At 44.7% G+C, this 23,019-nt stretch overlaps 1 protein-coding gene across 2 annotated transcripts in view; it reads left to right on the top strand.

Moving 5' to 3' along the window:
- The window catches only part of LOC105831392 (protein Tob1), a 90,886-nt gene extending 70,568 nt beyond the window's left edge, over nt 1-20,318 (top strand). Inside the window, exon 4 of one of the 2 annotated variants that reach the window (XM_012671477.3) lies at nt 42-20,318. In XM_012671477.3, the coding sequence (XP_012526931.2) occupies nt 42-786 (745 nt within the window). In that variant the 3' untranslated portion in view covers nt 787-20,318. The remainder of the gene's footprint in view (nt 1-41) is intronic. The other variant, XM_012671478.3, reaches the window with a different exon arrangement.
- Nucleotides 20,319-23,019: the final 2,701 nt, after the last annotated feature.

The following is a 23,019-nucleotide window of genomic DNA, read 5'->3' on the forward strand; positions in this document are numbered from 1 at the left end:
ACAGAGCCATTGATGAACCGCACGGTACCGCTCGGTTTCAGGATGTCGCCCACCGAGTTCTCGAACTATATAAAGCAGCGCGCAGCGATGCAGCAGCAGATTCACCATCACCACCATCATCAGCAGCAACAGCAGCACCAGTCGCAGCAGCAGCAGCAGCAGCAGCAGCAGCAGCAGCAACAGCAGCAGCAACAGCAGCAGCAGCAGCAACAGGCGACCGCCGCGGCCGGCCCGGGATTACCGGTCTCGCAGAGCTCGCCACGCAGTCGTAGTCTATCGCCTGGCAGCATAGTCCCCGGCGCCGGACAGCAACACGCGGATCCAAGCGCGTACTTCTTCCAACACGGCCCGGCCGCGGCCGCCGCGGCGTACCACGCGCAGTTCCCCCATCGCAACATCTTCGACTCGTCGGCGAGCCACGGCGGCTACCTGCCGGCCGATCTCTACGCTGGCACCAAATTCCCATCGTCGTACCTCGACCCGACCACCCTGGCCGGTCATCAGTTCTACGGCGGCGGCATAAACGGCAGCGGCGCCGGGACTGGCGGCGCGGTGAATGGTACCACCGGCGCCGGGGCCGGTACCCAGGGCACCGGTAGCGCCGGCGCCGGTAACCTTGGTCCGATCGGCTCCACGACCAACGGCAACGTCAACGCCGGCGCGGCCGCTGCAGCGGCGCAGCAGCAGGACAAGAGCGCCCTGGTCGAGGGCCTCAACAACTTCGGCCTCGGCTCGGTCGCGCCCTACCCGGCCAGCCAGTATCAGCACTTGCTCGTGGCCAACTAATACCTCGCGCGTGCACATCATCAAGTCGTCAACAATACCGTCGCCGCGTCCCGCGGCGGCGGTAACAGGAGCGTTCTCGTTTTCGGTGCCGCTGGTCCGGCGGCGACGGCGGCGGACAAGAAAGAGAAAAGGCTGTCGCCTCCGAGACTCCGTCGTCGAGACGTTGTCCAGAGTCCGGCTTCCTGAAGACGAATGTCCATCAGTCACGCTCTATCTCTCTTCCTCCTGATCAGAATTCGCCAGTCCACGATATCCATTTTTCTTATCCTCTCCCGCGATTCCCATTCAGAAAGCTTCTCAGAACGCTCTTTCGTTCGATCTTTCCTAATCCAAGGAGTCCGAGACACTGTGTACATATATTATCGATAGACTAATCGGCGAACGGGGGAGAGATAGAGAACAAACGGAGAAAGAAAGACGACCGCCGAACGATCGGCACCGATGACGATCAGAAAAGCGATCGAGATAAGGAAAGAAGGCGCGATAGAACGGAGAAAGAGAGAGAGAGAGAGCGAGAGAGAAAGAAAACGTGTGCGTGTGGAGATGCCTGGTTCTGAAGTACGCCTGGTTGCGTGTGCGTGTAGAATACGTTTTAGGCGTGGAGGAGAGAAGAGGAGACGGAAGGAAGCAGCTAACGGCTAACGAGAGCGTGTATATGTATTAAAACCCGATAAGGACTCGATTGGCGATGGCGCGAGACGCTCGTTCGAGAGGCCGTCGTGTGGCTACCTACGACACCCAACAACACACATACATATATATAAAACACGCGTAAAGGTATATATACCGCATGCATGTAGCGCACCGGCGACATTCGAACGATGCGTCGAGCGTGCATCTGGGACAGCAAAGACATTCGACGCATTATAGAAATACATACACACAAATTCACACACACACATAAAAATGCAGATATACATATTATACCGATCTTCCCTTATATACATACGATGCGAGCCCACGCGATACACGTAGGCTATCACACATACACACACACACACATACACACACACACACATACACATACACGACACACACGAGCATCACCCACCACGCACGAGACACACGTACTATTACGTATTAACGAAGCAAAAAAAAATGGAAAAGATGAGAACCACATATACGCGACACTGACCCACACAGATATTACCAACGTGTAATAATTTATTTTTTCACTGGTATATAGTCGGAGAATTGAATAATGAATATATATCTGTAGAGCCTATGTATTATATTCAAGATGCACTCACTCTTCACCGGGTTCTCGCGAAACGGTAGAAACTACACACTTGTCCCCCAACTCGTGTCGAACGAGCCGTCGTTGTCGGTAGATCCGTGGAAGATCCGATATAAAAGATCTATAAGGTAAGGTGTCTTCCAAAGTCTTTTTTCTCCATCGATCGAATATGCCGACACGAGGTGACGCGCTCGGATGCGTCACTTCGTTTTCGCGTGGCCGGATATGCCATTCAGGCACTAAATACGTAAAAAAAGTTCTTTAAACGAGCCAGAGATCGGATCGCGGGTAGCTTTCTATATAGCGCGGAGGACCTTTACGAGTTGAATTGGGAGATGAATAGCAAAACCGAGAATCTCTACGGAAGACGGCCCGTTCATTCGCACGAGTCGAGTAAGTAAAAAAAAAAAAGAAAAAACGAAAAGGAACAACGCGATCAAGGAACGAAGAATCGATCCTTCCGCGAGTATAGTGATAATGTAGAGAAAGAGAGAAACGCGCTCGCAGTTTTATACCGTTCGGAAAACTCGTCCTCGGTACGATTTTACATTTTATTTTTATAATAAATGCAGTAGAATGTAGGAGAAATCGAGAGCGAGAAAGAGAGAGAGAGAGAGAGAGAGAGAGAGAGAGTGCAGAGCGAGTGATATCCAAGGGTAGGAAGAGGATGAGGAGAAGTAGAGAAGGCGAGATAGAAAAAGAGCCAGCCGGTGTGTTCGCGAGGGACGTAAGTGGCCTCGTTGCAGGCCCCTCGATATTTGCTCGGCTGTGCCTGCAAGCTGGTCCCCGCCCGCCCGTCTGTCGCAGAAAAACCATCGGGAATCGATTTCCTTTCGCAATATTGCCTTTCGATTTGACATCCGGAGTCGATGACCCTCCGAACCGTCGCGGGGGGGGAGGAGGGGGGAGGAAAGGAGGAGGAGGGAACTTCCTCGAATGGTTAAGCCTCGGCAATACGCTCCTTGCCCCTGCGCGTTCAACTTTGAACCCGGAAATTCTGTCTAATTATTTTCCGATCGTCTTAGACACCGCTCGCAAATCGTTCCTAAACAAGTACAGGTCTTCGAGCAGCCGGGGCAAGATCTCCGTCGATTAAGATTAATTAAACTTTCAATGTGAGAACGTTAATTAGTAACTTAACGATGATTTGTAGCGTGTAATCCCTTTGACAGTATCTGTTCTCAATCGAGCGTAATCGTCCGCAGAGCTTTACGGTGCTAAGAAAAAGAGTCAAGTACAAAGATAAACAAGAGCCAATCGGAAACGGGATGAGACGGGCGGGCGGGAGAAGAGGAGCTTTGAGGGAGCAACGTCGTCGCTTAGCGTTCACGAGGTTAATTAGGTGATTACGTAATTAAAAGGCCGCGCGTTATTGTCCTTGTCGGCGAGGCAAAGAAAATATCGATCTTTTAATGCATCGTGATTAAGACAAGCACCAAATTTTCACGCAGCTACCTTGTCTCTCGGAATTTAACGAATCCACTATTTAACACTGATCTTTTAAGAGGCTTGTTTGCGCAATTAAACTTTTCGCCGGCACAATCGATATTGACTGCAGAGTGTTTATCGTAAAACGCCACCGAAGCTTCGCTATAAATTTTTAGTATAAAACTAATGATTATCGAGATAACGCTGTACAAAATTCCATTTTCGTCAGTCAGAACCGTCTTCCCTTCTCAAAAAAAAAGGAAAAAAAATCGCCTACGAAAGAAGAGAATTATGGGTTGCGTTTTAAAATGAACACACTCTCCGTGTATTCCATCCATGCCTCAAGATCATTCTCCTAATTGGTCTCTGAATATTAATTACGCGCGGTTGTTTCGGTTTCCTGTGCTTGAATTAATTCGATAATACGCCTCGTAATTTCCGAGATAATAATTACGCCCATCTCCCCGAGAGAAGAGATAGATCGAGTACGAGATTCGATTACTGGAAATTTCACGAAAATTAGCACGTAATACTTCGCGCGTATTAAATTCTCGCGTTCTGAAACGGGTATTTGCGATCTCGTTCGAGCCTCGCCGACGAGTATCCCGCGGCTATTACGCGTGACAGTAACGGCGGCGGAGGTGCCGCGAGACGCGGGCACTAGGTGCTAAAAGTATTCAAAAAGTGTTTAATCCTGTGGGACGAAGCGCAAGGATACGGGCCCGAGGATACGATCCGGAGACCGCACCGGCCAGTCGACCCGCGTCACCGATCAGCCGCGTCAGGCGCGTCCTGTCCTTTTTAGACTCCGCTAATTTCTACGACGTTCTCCGTAGCGTGTCGATGTAGCCGTAGCGTGTAAATGTTTAGCGTGTAATTTCCAAGTATGTATGTTTAATCGTTCTTTCTTGCGGACTTTTGTATAGGCCTTTTTGTAAATTATCCTCGCGCCTGGTCGCGGCCGATCGAAGATCGGGGGAGGGGGGGAGAGGGGAAGGGTCGGACGACCCCTTTTCCCCAGAACGCGATCCGAATCGAAAGATTTGGGGCGAGGACGCAACTTGTGAGATCGTCCGCTTCAAATCCGGGATCGATCAGCTAAAGTAAAATATAAACGTTGTAAATAACGGACTCGCATCCTACGCGCCGAAACTTTCGATCTCGGCTGTCGCGAATTACCGGGAGCTGAAGAAATCCGTTTTTTATACGATAACCTCGGTCCAAAGTGAAAAATTGTAGTTGGAAATTACTATATACTCGAGTTACTTGTCGACCCCGAACACTCGGGGTTTGGTCGGCGGGTTTGGTGGTCTCCGGACGGGTCGGGGGTACGAAACAAGTTTTAACCGTGAAACTAACTACTAAAGTAGAAACGTGAGAAGAGAGAGACGCTGATGAAGAACAGAACCCTTTAGTAATATCTAAACTTAATTGTAAACTATTATAACGATACGTACGACTGTGGTAGCTATGCTAGTACCTGCTATTGTTAAAGAGAAAGTGAATAAGATAGGGATGACCGAAGGAGGGGATGCCGCTTGAAAACAAAAAATCGAACTACAACATAGTGCTTCGATGCGCGTCAAAATTCGTTAGTTTGACTTCTACGGTGATTTTTTTTGTTTACATTTAATTCCCGCTAACTTTATCATCAAATTCAATTTAATCGCAAAGTCACACGAATTAATGAACTTATGAAGAATTATCGACTTAAATCTTAAATGATCAATACGTGTTTTCAGATTGTATAATATTTTATAATATTTTATAAACGATTGTGTAATATTTTATAAATGTACTTGCAACTTATCTTTTTTCGTAAGTGTTAACTATTTTTTTTGTGTACACGCATCGGAGTCATTATGCTTGTCGAGACAAGTTTCGCATCGCGTTCTGTCAGTGAGCCTCGCAAACGATCCAAAGTCCATCTTACGATATCTTGTTTTTTTCGCGTCGACGTGTAGGTGCCCCCCCCGTTTCCGTCGCCCCGCGTCATCAAGCCTACGTCGCGATCAAAAGCACACAAATGACAATTATTTATTCTTGTAATTTTTCTAATAATCATGCACGATTGGCTCAAAGCGGCGCGGATAATTCATACAACGACGGCGACAATGGCGAAGATCAGATCGGAAAAATCTGTCGGTCGTGTTTCTCGCGTCGCAATCCGAAGGTGACGTCTCGCACGCGACGGAAAATCCCGGACGAGTATACGCGAGGAAGGCAAAGAGACGGAGATTCCGCCTTCGTGACACGAAATCGCGAAAGTTTCGACAGTCCACGGTCGCACCTCGCTGACAGTTCAGACAGCTGGACCAGCGGCGACAACGACAACGATTGAAGTCGAAGAGGCGATGAAAGGAAGTCGGTAGGCGGAAACTTTCGAAATCATTGCGACCGCGGAAACTTTGCAGACTTTTAAACGGGTTTCGTCCGGACTTTCGAATGGCACTCGAATGCGAATAAACGCGACCGACCGGCCGGACGGCCGGCTGGCCGACGTTTATAAAAGCTGACTTACGGTCGGGTACACGTTCCGAAAGTTTCGCGTTTCTATGGCGAATTTTATACGCGGAGAGAGGGCGACGGGAAAGGGGGTGGCGGATAAAGAAGACGGAGCGCAAAATGCGAAACGGGCGAGGATAGAACGAGAAGGAGGAAGGCAAAAGAACAAGAGGGAGGAAACGGGAAAGGGGTGGCAACTCAATGCAATAAGTCGCGAATCAAATGGATCTCGGCTTGAGACGAGAGGCTCAGATTAGCGAAGAATCAAACACGATGTATACTCTTAAAAAAAAAACAAACAAACAAAAGTGAAATTAAGAGATGTGAGAATAAATAAAGGGGGATAAAAACTAAACACTAGGAGGCACGCGCGTGCGTAAAGTGCGCGACGGGGCGCGAATAGAGCGGCGCGAATCAACATGAGAGAAAGAAAGAGAGAGAGGGAGGGAGAGAAAGCGAAGTTAAGTGAATCTAATTAATACTAATAGAGCATACACATTGAGATACACAAAAACATATAGTATTATACGTTTTACGATACGATTGTAATGAAACACTTTGTAAGCAAAGGAAAAAAAGTTACGCATAGTTTTCCATACCCCGTAATGAATGTAATTCGTTGAAAGGGAGAGTTCACACAAAAACAACACGAACACATACACATACACGCAGACGGACGGTCAGAAGAAGTTACACACGTACAAGCGCGCGCATGCACGCATACATATACACACACACACACGTTTGAAGTCACTCGGGTACACACAAGAATTAATAAGAAAAAAAAAGAAGTCAGTAATCTGTCTTTAAAGTATCATGTGTCTATAAACTATAGCGATCGATATTGTCTCTTAAATAAATGGCAAAAAAAATACAAATAACCGTGGTAACGTCGTGTAAGGTAGCGATAAACAAACACTCTGCAATATAATGACATAATATATATTCTTACATTTATAACGGCGGAACATACGAAGGATACATGCGACGAGAGCAGACTGCGGAAAGCCCGAAAGATGCGTGCAAAGTGCGCGCGTATCGAGGAGTATCGGAGGACGCCATCGCGAGAGTTGATTCGATCTCCTTCCCCTCGGAACTATGAACGAGAGAGAGAGAGAGAGAGAGAAGGCAAAAATGGCGTATTTCGATATTGCCGAACGCGCATGGAGATATCACACGGACACACATGACATACACACATAGACATATAAAGTACACAAAGAGAGATCCAAAAAACCTATTGATTATTCTACCAAGTAAAATAAATTAAACAAGAGGATGATAATTAGATTTGTAATTAATTACATATATATTTTTCAATACTTTAACTACTTGCTGAATGTAAACTATATACATATAATTATATATATATATTATATACATATATTATATATATATTATATACATACACACCTTTAATGCGCGCTATGCCGCGCGCGAAAGGGTGAAGAAGGGTGCGGCGATGAGAGCAGCCTCGCGGAGAATCTCCGGGGGAACGCTGAGGGAGAAAATTAAAAGGGTGAAATCTGAGAAGAATCTCGCCGAGAAAAATTCCCGTGGAATAAAGGGCCGTCGGCTAAAATAACGGTCCTCCGATTTTTTCGATGTCTCCCGGAAGACTCGTGGCGGCGCCTTTTATCCGCGCGATCGCTCGCTTCCGGCTCGGCCGCGGCTCGCGAGAGAGGAAAAGCAGCTAGAAACGCAAACATCTATATCGGGGAGAGATATCGCGAGGGACCATGTCTTTCGTCGCGGCGGATCGCGCGCCGAGCGGAAACGAGCGACGAGGCACCCTTCTTCGACCGGTCGGGAAGGCGGAAGAATTTCTGCGAGATCTTTTTGTACCCCACCCAAGTTACACTCTCGGTGTCGAAAAAAAAAAAACTACGTTACACTACGTGTAAGCGCATCCTAAATGTAACTGTTAATTGCCCCTACTCCAAAGCCCCCCCAACCCACGCCATTTGTAGAGAGAAGAAAAATTGCGAGTGAGTGAGTGAGTGAGTGAGAGTTGTGTGTGTAAGACGGAACGATTGGCTGTGTGAATTAAAACTATGTGGCAGTGCGTGCATGTGTATGGAAGCGTGAGGACACGTTCGTTCGCCTTAGTTACTTTTCTCCTGGGTGCAAAATGCGGAAAAAATGAAGAATTGTTTCGAATGATTTTCGCACGCGATTATGATTGTTATGTAGATTGTATACTTACGGTTATTACTATTATAATTATGATTATTATCTCCACCCTTTAGACGAGAAAGAAAGAGAGACAGACACACACTACGCGCCTATATATATCTGTATATAGGTCTTTTCTCACCTCACCTTGTTTCTTTTCTTTTTTCTTCGTCCGTTTATTTTTCTTTTTTTTTACATATATATATATATATATATATTATATATTAGAGATGTATTTTCTGTTGGCTCGTTAGATTTTGTTCCTTTATTTTTGTACGAAAACGCAACATCGATGACAACGCGTCGTCGATTTTACCTATATACATATATACATATGAATATTATAATTGTAGCTCGCTTATAAGATTATCGTTCAATCCTTCTTTTGATATAGTTTGTTATTGTTGTTTTTATATGATATTTGATTATATATATATATATACCGGCGCGCGCGTTGCCGCGCGTCAGAAAATAATATATATAAATATATACTACCATATTATATATATAATATATATTTTTGTTAATAATACAGTGGTTTGATAACTACATTAGCCTGTTAATGATGAATTTGTTTCTCTGTTTCTTACGGCCCGTGAATATACATAGATAGACACACGTGCATATACATAGATATATTATACATATATACATACCTATATATATAAATATCGATTATATATATACATATACTGCTACATTATATTTTGTTTAAAAGTGTGACGAAGCGACAATGAAGCGTTTCTTGAAATTTGTCGAGCGACTTTACAAGAGGCTCCGACACGAAATATTAAATATCGAAACTCGCGTGTAATATAACTTATAATATCATTTTGTAAATTATTTTTTGTATTTTTATATATATACATATATAAATAACGAAAGCATACAAAAGAGAGTCGCGGAACAGTGTTATGCGCACGGCGAGAAACCAAGAGAGTTTGAGAGCGAGAGAGAGAGAGAGAGAAAGAGATCGAGCGACAGAGAGGGAGAGAAAGGGTACGAGAGAGAGAGAATTTTGGTTCGCGATGAAGGGAGAGGAAAAGAAAACCGCGTGACGCATTAATTAACACTGACGATACTTAATCAGAGTCGCTGACAGTCCTTTCGTTGATCGAGAGCGGCGCCAGGATGATTATTATCCGAACGATTATACGAGATCGCATACGGCCCGTATGCAAAACGTTTGTAAAACTGTAAACGAGTATACACACACACACACACACACACACACGTGCATACACACAGGCACACGACGCAAAGTTTTAATTTAATACGACACGCCAGTCCCGTAAGATTGCGATTTGTTCCCGATTATTTGTACCTCTCTGTATGTATTTTGCAGCTTGTCAGTGCTTTTTGTTCATTATTACATTACCTTATAAATATTAATTCACCGTTCTTTTTGTACCAGTCTACTCTTTATATATATATAATACGTGTCGTCGGGATGCGAGCTCTGTTGATTCAATTTAGCCGGCGTATATAGCGCAACGCAACTCCAAAGAAAGCGCGGCCACGGCCCGCCGATCTCGGGCCGATCGCGCGCGATCATTGGTGACCTCGCAAGCAACTTAGTCGTATAAATAGCGTACTGCAGATATTATTTTTCTCAAAAGAGATCAAGCGGACATACGATCGGACGAAGTGAGTAACCGTGAAAGTTACACGCTGGACTCTAGTTACCCTCGACCGCGGCTTTAGTTGATTTAAACCTTTTCCACACGCTCGCCAACATGGAGAATCATCAACGGTATTTACCCGGGCACGATGTAAGATACAGAACGTTACATTATCGTTTTTTATTTCTCTCATGTTCCGATGTTCCGAAAATAAAATGCGAAATCAAATCAAAGACGTGTTGAAGGGGATTGTTAACGCCGTCTGCAACGATGCTTTTTTGCTACAATTATCGGCGTTCGTTTCCGCTTCAGAGAAAATGTTTCAGCTGCGTCGAGAGAGTTGACACGTCCCCGAAAGACAACGTTCCGCACGTTGCGCGCGGTCGAGGGTTGGATTCCGTTCTCGTGCGCACCACGAAGAAAGATTTATCGTCCAACCGCCGCGCCGCGCCGGTCGGGGCACGGGATTATCCCCGCGGCGTGCAAGATGCTTATCGGTCTTATGTAAATTAACCGCCATTCAAGCCGCAACGGAGTCTGAGTAATTATGACAGATAATTGCCTCGTATCTCGTAACGAACTAACCTCACCCTCCCCCTCCCCCTAATCGATTCTGTATTCCCCCGCGAGCGAGCGAGCGAGCGAACGCGATTCTCACCTAAATGGCCGATAGCGCGAAACACGCCGTGGATGTTCCCTCGTTAAAAGCCGCGACCGGTGGGCCGGGTCCCTTTTCCGCTGATATAATAATCAAAAATAAGACGCGCGCGGCGATCCGCGCGTCGTCGTGATTCCGCTGTAATTCGCCTCCATCCTTGAGTCGGCTTTTAGAAAGCCATGCTTGGAAGAGATCCGTCGAGAAGTTTCAAGAAAATTTCGTTTCGCGCATGGGAGAACGAGAGAGAGAGGGGAGCCAGAGGAAGGTGGTAGCAGCGAGAATTCTTCGAGATTCTCGCGTTTGAGCGTGCGTGTCTGATGCGTGCGAGAGAAAAAGAGTGCGAGGGAGGGAGAGAATGGGAACCAGCGAGATGACGAGAGAGAGAGAGAGAGAGAGAGAGAAAGAGCGAATGGGAGAGTGGTGTACATTTTTCGTGAACGTTCTTTCTTTAGTTTTCTCATGCAAGCACGGTGGACGAGGGTGGTTGCCGATCGATTCGATTGTCCTGGATCGAAACCGTCGTCGCTGGCCGAGCGAATCTCTCGCGATCAGACGAATCTCTCAGCCGAGTCTAGACTCGACCGTAGTTTGGCGATCGAGCGCAAAACCATCGGCCGTGCCATCGACAAGATCGTCAAAGGATACGGGAAATCGGGCCAATCTGGGGCCCGTGCGCCGACGACTTCCGTCGAAAGGCATGAAAAACTTTTGGAGACTGGAGATCTCCGCTAGAAAGAAGGCACTGTTTGCACTTCTGATTAGTCCTTAATTGACGCTTAAACGAATCAGGACCGAAGATACGTAATGCGCGAAGGATATAATTAGTAGAGTAGGCTTATCTAGTGATAGTCTGAAATTCGTACAAAATTCTTTATCCTTAAGTAAAAAAAATAAAAAAAATAGAGGCACCCGGCAAAATCCTTTAGAGACTCGTGCTGGCTGGGATACAAATGTCAAACGGCTACACGGACCAATCGGTCGAACAGCGTCGAGGGAAAGAGAGAGATCGACGACGATCCAGGACGATGATCGACGGCGAGGTGAAGGGCAGGGCGCCTGGTATTAGTACACATTAGTTTCTTGGCTAGAGGGGGCGCCTAATTAGTTGTTGGAATTTTATAGTCTAGGTAATAATTCTCGATATAGTTCAATGTTGTCGAGTTTTCTATTAGTTGCGCGCATGACGAGGCGAACGCGAGGAGGCGAGGGGAAAGAACTGAACTCGTACCCAATTTAAACGACTCCTGTAATCGCTGCGAGCGGACAAATTTACTGTTTGTATAATTGTTCAAAAAGATATATTCTATATGTGCGAATAAAGTGTTTTATATATGTTAAATGGGCTTGTGTAATTCGGCTGGGAGCGCGTTTTTTCGCGGCGTCCGCAGAATTTCGATGGAAATTTAATATCGGCGCAGTAATCGGAACTCGCTGTAACATCGGGACAATTTAGGACCGAGAGCGGCACTTTGCGTTGAAAGTCGTGATATTATTATTCATTTTGTTGCCGGCGATGAAAATTTTCCCCGGGAGTATGAGACTTCGCGATTTTGCGGCGCGCGCGTTAAACATTAATTATTGAAACGTTAATATCGTGTGTGTGTGTGTGTGTGTGTGTGTGTGTGTGTATGCGTGTGTGTGTGTGCTCGCTGAAACCGCCGCCGCCTCCTGGTAAATCGATAAACCGTTAGTGCGGATGTGCACGCCGCGTTTCGTTCGCTCATTTCAGCGTGAGCTTACGCCCGCGGCCGTAAATTTCGACGGCGCTAATTGCCCGGCGTTCTTCCGTCGAAACGGACGCGTTTTAATTGATTTACGCGGAAATCGCAGGCATCAACGCGCGCAAGTGCAATCTCTCTGCGGAGACGTGTGATCGCCGCAAAAGGGAAATAACCGAAGGAATTTCACGAAATTACGCGAGATTACAGACGTATAAATCGCGAATCCCTTTGAGCAAAACGTGATAAGTAATGTTGGTTAATAAAAAATATATATGTATTTCGACACCAATATTTGATAACGCTGTCGTAAACGTGCGTTCCACTTCTTTTCAGTGGCGTGCTATGTATGTTACCATTAATTCAGAAATCTTTATAAACTTTAATAGCGAATTTAGTAAATTGTATTACGGGGAGACTTTTATTGAAATCCCTTTTCTCTTTGAAAGTCTTTTCTAAAAATAATAAAATATCACTCAATCGAGAGAGAAGAATGTAGATGAAAATATAATAGTTTAACATGCTTAACACGAGACTCTTGTTTTAAACGGGCAGCTCTCGCGTAAACAATTCGGGACTTCGTTCGGCGAAGCTCGGGGGTGACTTCAGACTTTCCTCGCGATCCTCGACTCGTCCTCGTCATCGGTGTGTGGGGTTAGTCAGGACGATTTCGAGTTACTAATAGCGTCTGTGCGGAGTGTTGGAGAGAGACACCGGATACTTCCGGCAACTGTCCAGTTAGCGGATTCTCACCTAGAAAACTAGAATCGTCGTCTCTCGCCGGGGCTGAACGAACGGGACTGCTTCCGGTTTGCAATTTCGAACTTTTGGAAAGCGAGATCCGACGAGATCACCAATTTCCGTCATTAAATTATTCCAGCAAGAACGGCAGAAAGAGATTAAACTATCATTTTGCTGCTCTACAGCTTCCTATGTCGATTATGTAATATAAAAAATAAATAAAGTTGTTTTGGGTGACAGTATTGATCGATAATGAACGAACGACAATGCCGGGGAAACGCTCCGCTCAGCTCCGACGACGACGTTTCTCGCGAAAACTTTCCGAGCGAATTCGTTATTCCTTCCAGCGCCCGCCGCCGTAGGAGGCGGGAGAGATTCTACGAGGTGCTCTCCGAAAGTTTTCCGATGGGGGACGATGGGATGCATTGTGAATGGCCGATCGGTAAATAAGGAAACGGCGTAGAAAAAGAGAAAGAGAGACGCGTCTTGGCAGAGTCGCTGTCTGTGTAGACGTGTGTGAACGATAGACGAGAACTTTATCTATATATTTGCCACGATATTTAATATGTGAATGAGTATATCTATTGAATATATAATATTGACATATAATATAGATATAAATACATGAGAAAGAAAGTGAGTGAGTGAGTGAGTGAGTGAGTGAGAGAGAAAGCGAATGCGAGAGGAAGAGCGAGCGCAAAAAGAGTGTACGGTATAATATCATAAAATTATTATCTCTTTGTTACTTCTTTATAATTAAAACAATAAAAAAGCTACTGAATAAAAAGACGCTGTGCACATTGTTATTTAAGCCGGATATGGACGGCGGTGTTTCACTTTCTGTATGTCTATCGGTGTGTAACTGTAGCGCTACGTTCCTCCTTTCCGATTTCCTCGAGTCGTTATTATCGAGCTATTTGTCGTGTTACATAATTCAATTGACAGCGGATTGCCGGACTTATCCTTAAAAAATTCATGGACAGTGACTTAGATTAGTGGCCATATAATGTTTACAATAATGCTAGTCACGAATGCGCTTATCTATTAATTTCCGTTTTGTAATTATCAATATTTCATATCAAATATAATCTTACTGTAACTTAACGATAATGATGACGATAATCGACTATCTTTGAATTGGAACACGATAAATTCGCGTAACAGATTTTTTTTCATATCGTTCTTTTTCGTATGTGTGCGTGTTTCGAAGAGTTGTATAGACAATTCAAGATCGTCACTTTTTAATAATATAATTTTTATTCTCTCTGATAGTGTTTTAAAAATGATATTTTTTAAATTATACAAGCCGATTTTAATTGTATTAGATCGACAATTAATTTGTAACATTATAATGCATGATGTATTTTCGAAGATTTAATATTTTATTTGTTTAATTTCTATGTAGAGCAAATCGTGCGATACTAATGTGATTTTCGATTGTCGATGATTCAATGAATAATGTTTTCGAGTAACCGATAGCTTAACGCTTTGAATATTAAATATTTAATAACTGATTTCAAAATTTATTCCTACTTTTATCTCATAAATATATGTACTTAATGCGAATGCTTCGTAATCGAAGTAGTTAAACCCTTCAATGTAGTATTTGTTTAGCTCTTTGTAAATTACGCTCTGTTTTCACAAAAATTAAAGGTACTTAGGTTATTAAAAAAAAAATAGATAAGGGAACACAAAAGGGTATGATTAAACGGAGGAACAAAAATCGAGCTAACAAAAAAAAAGGAACCAGTATTTCGTACATACATATACCCAGTCGTTATCGTCTAAAAGTAAAGATGAGGTAGTAAAGAGTTGGAATAACTAAGTATCAACGGCCAAGGAAACGCGCGTTTTTCATTCTTCCTACTCTTACGTACGTTTATATACCTCTTAAAGCTTAATTATCTGCGGTATAACTGCGCCGGTGGAATGCGTGAGAGGCGAGAGAAAGAGAGAGAGAGAGAGAGCGGAGGACGAAATTAAGCGAGTTATATTTTTCACCTCGGTGCAGAGGAGACGGCGAGAAGGAGAGAATCGCTGAACGAAAGTGATCGTTTAGTTTAGAACGGCCGTGCCGGGTATGTGAGTGTAACGATGCATTTCGCGGCATATTGCGCGTACATGTAGGTATGGGAATGCGCTGGAAAATCTATTTTGCGCCGTTTCGGAAAGACCCTTGTATTACGATGTAAAAACAGGCATATTCGATTTTATATTCTAAAGTAACGTTAAGGGACGCATATACCTTTTACGACGTAGAGCGCGTATCTACCATTAGATGTGAAGACAACATGTGAGTACACACACACACACACATATATATATATATATATATATATGTAATATCTTCGGCGTTATTAAGTGAAAGAATCTATCGAGACTCTCTCAGTTGATACGGGAAAATAAAGGTAAAGAGAATTGTCATAAATATTTTTCGCGAAAATTAAAAATCTTATCACTCTTGGAAAGGCTTGGAAAGTCGCTCGCTTGATCGCCACTTGACGGCAATGAATCAGCAAAAGGATTACGTTATCAAATCGCGCATTCTTTTTACATACATACACAAACGGAAACTGACGCAAAAAAATTCATACATAGGATTATGTTTTTAAAGAGAGATAAATTTTATATAAGCGTCACTTTACACGCGTAATCAAAATGTTCCGATGCTCAATTTCGGAATCTATGCGGGAGCTATTTTCCCTACAATTTTGAGAAATCGACAGATCGGTCACGCGATTTTCGTGACTAGCACATACGGCAACCGTTGCTCTATCTGCAAGAGAAAGAGAGGAGAGAAAGAAACGGAGAGATGTGTGTTTCTTGTAATAATATTCGTGTCTGTGTTTTGTGTCCATCAACGTACCTCCACATCTATCTGTCTATACCCGCCTGTATGAATCTCGCACACTTGCGTGGCCTCTGTGTGTCGTTACAAAATCAAAATATATAAATCAATCGGACAGGTCGGCTGAAGAGGGAACGGCCAGGAACGACCGGTTAAACTCCGCGAGATTCGCGGGATGTAAAACGATCTCGCGATCTGCGCGATATCGATTTACACGGAGGAACTAATCCGCAGGATTGGGGACTTTAGAATTCTATTACGTTCGACAGGCGATAGGCGACAAGCTAATGTCGCAATTTATCATAAGGCTCAGCTTGCGTAATTTATCGTGACGTTATCGCTCGTTTCACGTCTAGGCTCAAGTCTATAAGCGTCCGCCTAAAAATTCTCTCCATCCTTTGTATGTTCTTATCGAGTATAGTTACCTCCGCTATCCTTGCGTGAAAGTTATTAGGAGAGAAGTGATTCTCTCTAAGAGATACGTGTGCATTCCCTCTTCAGTCGACCGACAGTGTCGTGTTTGGAGTTCCTGGACTGATCAAACAGCACCTGTCTCAGCGCTTTTTAATCCTCAGGATGTATCTCATAGCTACGTGACATGAGATTATATATACGTATATATATACGGATTTCTGTGTGTAGACGACAGATGAACAGAACACGAAATGCATATACGATACACAGACACAAGCACACTCTCACACGGATGGGAAAGCAGTAGAAAATGGGGCAGATGCCAGAGGAACGAGATAGAAAGAGATATTATGACAGAGGCCGTGGGGCTGGATACGGCATCTACATACTTTTTTCACGGATTTAATAGCTGTACGATACTCGTGCGTAGCCGATAAGTATTATTATCCTTAAGTATATATCGTAAGCTACATTAAAATGAACAGATGAATATATACAGTATATTACACATGTGCATATTCTATACGGGGGGGACGTAGGTGTTTTAGCGATAATTTCCTAGTAAGAATTTTCACAGTATTCTTGTAAGGCGGCAAAATATTCCGTCGAGGAGCGAAAGGAGGGAAATGGAAAACGGCGAATCTTAGTTTCCCAATGAAGCGGTTCTATCTATGACGCGAGAAATGCTCCATGGAAAATCATTTCCATATGAAAATCGATTAGTTTAATATCGCGCAAATCGTGCAGGCGGAAAATCGTTCGCGCGAGACGCGCCGAGAGAAGGACGTGCGGGAAAGTTTGCGCATTGCGATAGCGGGTAATGATCAAACGACGATAAAGTTTAAAGTCCGGAAGACCCTAAGTGCCAAAGAACGCCAAGGGCGACCTGAGCGTAAGAGCAATTTTCCGAAGTATAACGTCGGAAGTACATCGACCGAAGACAACATATGTTCATCGTTTCCGGAGTACTTTTAGAATTTCGATTTCCTTATACGCGCGCACGTGTGACTGTGTGTATAGGCGTTTGTAATTTTTCGCGTCCTCCTTTATTATATTTACGCTAATATAATTTCCATGATTTATGAATCACCGGAAAGAAGTCATGATGAAATAAGTATTTTCCGAATAATTTCCGAGAACGATGTCTAAATGGAGCGATCGAGGATCGCAAATCTATTTTCCCTAGATGTGCTCTCGTTCATTTTCGACAATTTCTTTCAGCGCGATAATTTTTTTAGCGTCACAAATTATCGAACATTTTTTTCGTTGACATTAATTAGCTCGGATATTGTTAATTAATTTATTCTTCTTTGCGTGTCCCGTATGGACCCGTTGCGGATTACTGTAATTAGTCGCGAGTATATCGACCGCCACCGTGCGTCTGATAAGCGCGTCCGGGCTTATTATGCGAATGATGAACTATCGGAAAACGAATCTGATTTCATCGGGAGGACGAAACAGATCGTACCTCCTGCGAGTGTAAACGCGCGAGCGTGTGCGACAGCGTCGAACATCTTCGACATTAATTATCTAGCATCCCGTGACGCCCGTGCGTCCTTATACGCGAGTGCAACAGCGTCAGCGCGAGAGCGGATGTGTTACAGAAAGCCGAGACTTGTCCCGCTCGTGGTGAAAACCAGGTGACATTAATTAGTATCGTGATAGTCGACGCTGTCGCAGCCACGTCATTTGTTTTCGCCCCGAGAGACGGAGAGAAAGAGATTTCCACAAATGTGAAAACGAGATGAAAGTCCAAAGAACTTTAATGTCGAACATGTCGAACAGATTACGATAACATCGGTCTGATCGCAAGCAAATTATTCTATGTAAAACAGATTATTCTACGTAAATTTTGATTTACAAATCTCGCGTTAAAGCCGTTTTTGCGTTTATAATTTCCGAATCGCTCTCTTAAAATAAGCATTCCTCGATTTATCATTGTTACCGTTCGCGAACTCTTTAATTGAAGTATTTCAAGCGCACTGTTGGGAGGAAACCGACTCGTTTAATTGAAATCGAAAAAGTATCAGAATCTGCATCGTTCACGTAATTATTTGTAAAAAAAAGAGAGAGATAATTCGTTCGCTTCCGAGCGTAAACTGCAGCAACTAAAATAATTTGCCGGCTTAGTTTAGAATTGAGACTCTTATATTCTCGTTCGAGTTGCATGGAGTTAGATTGTCAGTATTACTAATTACAATATTGTGCGCAAATGTAGCAATATTACATGTAAATAAGTTTAAAGCGGCTTCACGTTTAGCATTAAGTGAACGCGATTCGTATATCAGCGTGTAATTACGCGATCACGCCGGGGAAATGTCTTTGGCGATTCTGCGATTCTATCAACTCGTTTCATCTCGTAATCGTAGCGCCAGCTCGTTACCGCAGGTATACGACAGGTGAATTGAATCGAGAGATTGATCGAACCTCCAAGCCACACGGGCGTCGACTCGCCGCAACTAACTTCTGCTCGCTTCATCTCGCTCTGCTAATTATTATCGAGAGAGAGAGACAGTTCATTTCCTCTGTTCTGTCATCACTTCGCTTTCTCCGGAGGAAAACCGAGAGTCCGATCTCGCCCTTCGATTCCATTCATCTTGTCGTCTCTCCTGCGTCAGCCGGATCGGCTGCTTGCGAACCAGTCGGCTCATAATAAATAATAATCCGCGAATCGAAAACGGGGAGAATCGAAATACCCGACAGCGATCCCATACGGTGCGAGGGAAATCCCGGCGGTGGAAGATCGTGATAAGAGCGAGAAAAATCGATGTCGCTCTTCGATCAAAGTTGCACTCGCTCGTTCTTCGGCCTCGGGGTCCCGACTCACCTGTGGGACGCGTAAATGCGTAGCGCACCTGCAGGACACGTAAACGCGCGCAGGTTTCGCAAGCGCTCAAAGTATGATTAGCAAACATCGATTAATCAGCGTTTACCTTGTCACAGTATCGGATGTATACGAGAGAAGGAAGAAGAGAGAGAGGGAGATGGAGAGAGGGAGAAACTCGAACGATCGGCATTAGCCGCCCGAGGGGACCGAGTTTCTGCGTTCTCCAATGCGAGAAGACTCGCCAGAAGTATGGCGAGGTCGGGCCCCGCGGGCCCTTTTTTTTGCCACAATGGCGTCGAATCTGTGGGGCCGAGCGTCATTTCTTCTCTTCTCCTTCTCGTTTACGGAGAGGTTGCACGTGGCTCCGAATAATTCGCGAAGCGTGCGTGTGTATAAGATCGCGGAAGATTACGAAACTTGGGATCGCTTCTCTCGAGAGAATGGAAATTCTTCGAGACACGGGCGTCAATGAGAGGGGCGCGAGGTATCGACGTTATTGCGAATGAAAAATGAAGGAGAAGAGATACCGATCGTGATTAATCTCGGGCGCAAGACACGCGATATCGTTTCTCACATTCAATAGCGATCAATCACGCGTTTCTGTCATGACGCGCAATTATGTCCGGTCTCGGTTGCATACCGAACGCGAATGAATAAGGGAAAAAGAAAAGAAGAGAAAGAGAGAGAGAAAAAAAAGAGACAGCTAATCGCGTTACCTTTAAGAAAACTACCGTTGATTCGATATCGATGTCGTATCTACCTACTACATCTAAATTGCGATCTCTTTAGAATTAATGAGTGTGACGTAATAATGTTCGATAGTCAGTGTTATTAACGATAATCTAATAGCGCTATGATTAATTGTGAACTGCCCTCGCGTAAATCGTCGTGTTAGCTGTTTTTTCCCTTCCCCCCTTTTTTTTCCTTCGCGACAGAGGTCGGGGGAAGGCTGAATGAAAAGCGCGACTTATAATTAAGTTATAAAGAACATTAAACGAAACGCGTAACCTCGTAACTCTTTGATTGCACGTCGTGATCTCCTCATTCCCGGTGAGGCGCTCACCGGCATGCATCGAGTATTACGGGTGATGTTCGTAGGCCGAAGCTAAACACGGGTACGGTCGTTCGCGGGCGTTGATCAATTAATTAAGCAGCGACACACGACGCGTTACTCAAGGGCGCCCGATTAATCGACGGCAGTCTCGAAACAGCGCAGCTACAACTTGTACATGATCTTAAGGGTTAAAGTACATTTACGCTACAGTAAATGATTAAAGTTAAACGGTGAAGTCGATAATACAACCCCTCGCGATAACACAACCAAGTGTGTAATTACGAATTCGGCAAAAAAAAAAAAAACATAAAGAAAGAGAAGAACAGCCGACGATTTCGATCGCGTCGAAATAATAATTCCACGTCACGAGTATTGGGTTTCATTTCAAATATATTTGTATAATTTTTGCATCTCGTTTTACATTTGTATTTGCGTTTGAAGTCGTACGTGTGCGGCTGCAGCTGCCGCGATCGAGTTTCGCAAACGGGAGTTCGTCAGCGAAATATATATATATATATATATATGGCATTCGATCGGGATTCGCACGCCAAATCAATTTTCTGGAAGCCTTAATTCGCCCGTAACGTCGCGATTCGTTACACCGGATTTCTCTCCGCCGTGGATACATCGGTATCGTGGATTTGCCACTCGACACGATCGGTCGGCGGTGACGTAACGGCGCACTTTGTATGCAAAACCGCGTTCTCCCGTGGACTTTTTCAGCGAGGCGCCGTTCCGGAAAAAAAAAAAAGAAAAAAGAAGAAAGAAACCCGACGAGGGAACTCGCAAAGGCGGAAGGAACGAACAATCCGGAATTTCAAGTACCGGGAATCGACGAAACCGTTTAATCTATATCCCCGGTGTACATAATGACGTATACTGTGTGTCACACATTTCCTAGATGTACTTTACTCTCGCGTACTATGAGGCCGAGTGCTCTTGCTACTCGGCTACGCCAGGACGACGGAAGGAAGAAGAGAAACGCGCCGCGGGAATGAAAAAAAAAAAAAAAAAAGAAACGTTCCACGAGTGCAAACGTTCCCGTTCGAACGCGCCCTGTACCGCGGATTATTTTTCGCGGGTGACTATCGGTTTTAATTGCACACAGCGCGGATGCGTACGAGGGGGCAAACCGGAAGGCATCAAGGTGTAAAGGGAACGACGATGGAACGCGATCGCGCGATTAGAAAGCCGGCACACCACGTGCCGCGCGGAGCTAGTTAAAAATTCAATCGATAGACCGCCTCTAACTCAACTCCCGTTATGTGCTGAATAATTAAGCCCGCGATGCCATGCCCTTTCCCCGGCGGCGTTCGTTCTCGGAACGCTAAAGCGAACGGCGGGGGGGGGGAGGGGAAAGGGGTATGTGCGATCGTTGTTTTAAGGAACCGGGACTACTTTTCGTGATTTCCCCAAGATAAAAACGTGCAGCGAATCCGCTGCACGGAAACCGATAAAGCTTTTCGTTCCGAAAGAAAAGGGTAACAAAAAAATCCCGCCTGCTTTGCGTAGGTTTGGGAGGAACTCCCTCTCTGTTTTTGGCTCTTCAGCGCCCCCTAAGTGCTCGGCTGTAGTAACGATAGCGTTCTTATTTATTTAAGCGCGGCTCTTCTCTATGAAAATCTCCCTTCCGTTTTGTTCCGCGCCGCTATTTTCTGGGGAATTGCATCTCGTTACGGCTCATTTCTTATACGTTTTCCCCCGACGCGCAATTGAGAAAATTCATTCGGGAACGTTTCACTCGCCCGGGCGGTGGCCCCCCGCTTAATTATTCTTCCGATTATGAGAGATACACACGCGACTCACCTCTCTGTATTTTCATCCGAGCCTGATAAACAGCACAACGACATACCTCTCCTCTTTACGTAAAGCTCTTTGTACATGTAGCGTTATACTTCTATCTGTAATATACTCGGGGGAGAGAAAGTCAAGTCTTCGGAACCACGAGCGGACGCACTTGCGAGGTGTATCCCTTCGACTTCTCGGCCCTTCGGTCGCGGCTCTCACGATCGCAGATCGTAATCCACCGCCGTTTGCGGCGGTTACACGCGATCTCCAAGGCCTTGTCTACAATGAAGATGTAAGCTTTAAGCCTTAAGAAATTGACCAATTACAACTAAGTATTCTTATAAAAAAACTACTGTGATTGGTCATTTTCTTACGGCTTAAAGCTTAAATCTTTTTATTGTAGACTAGGGGTAAGTCGGATTCGAGCTATTCCAGACGTTACGTCGTACCTGAATGAATTTTGAACTTGAAAAAAAGGATCGAGGTTCAACCAAACCAGAAAGACGGAATCAACGAGCGATTATAGCTGTATAGTACGAAAGTATGAAAATTTTGTAAAAATCAAAAAAATTCTCCCCGCAAACTCTACGAGATATCTCTAGGCGATTTATTCCGAGGTTCTACGGTCTGCGTACAGACTGAATATCAACACTGCTGAATTTTGCGGCGGAGATTATAAACTTTGTATCGCTATACTTGAAATTACTTCCCACTTGAAAAGGGAAGTCCTCTCGTAATTTCTGAGCTAAGGGCAAGCACCGTTTCATCTATTTCGAAAGGATACACCTACTGTTAGAATAAAACGGAAACAACAATACGACCGCAACCGCGAGAAACTTCTCGCATATCAAGTTGCAAAAAAGAGAGGCGAACTGGCTCGCGCGTACAGCGCGCACCAGTACGAGTGACAAAAGTAGACGAGAGACAGAGGGACAGAGAGTGAAAATTTGGCCTAATCTATCGTCTCTTATCGATGTACGTTATCTATACTGTTTAATCTGTATATCGCGCTGCGGTACATCACGCCCGGCGGCGAAAAAAAAGCGCGAGGCTTGTATTTGTATAAAAAAAAAAGGGGGGGAATCCCCGAGCCCCGTCATATCCATCGCTATATGCAGATATACCGCAATAATGCGTTACCTGACATCTGACATCGCGCACACACTCGTCCGCACACACGATACACGTACACGTGACACTCTCGATGCACTCCGGCGA

Source organism: Monomorium pharaonis, chromosome 4, assembly GCF_013373865.1.
Source record: "Monomorium pharaonis isolate MP-MQ-018 chromosome 4, ASM1337386v2, whole genome shotgun sequence".
Lineage (NCBI taxonomy): Eukaryota > Metazoa > Arthropoda > Insecta > Hymenoptera > Formicidae > Monomorium > Monomorium pharaonis.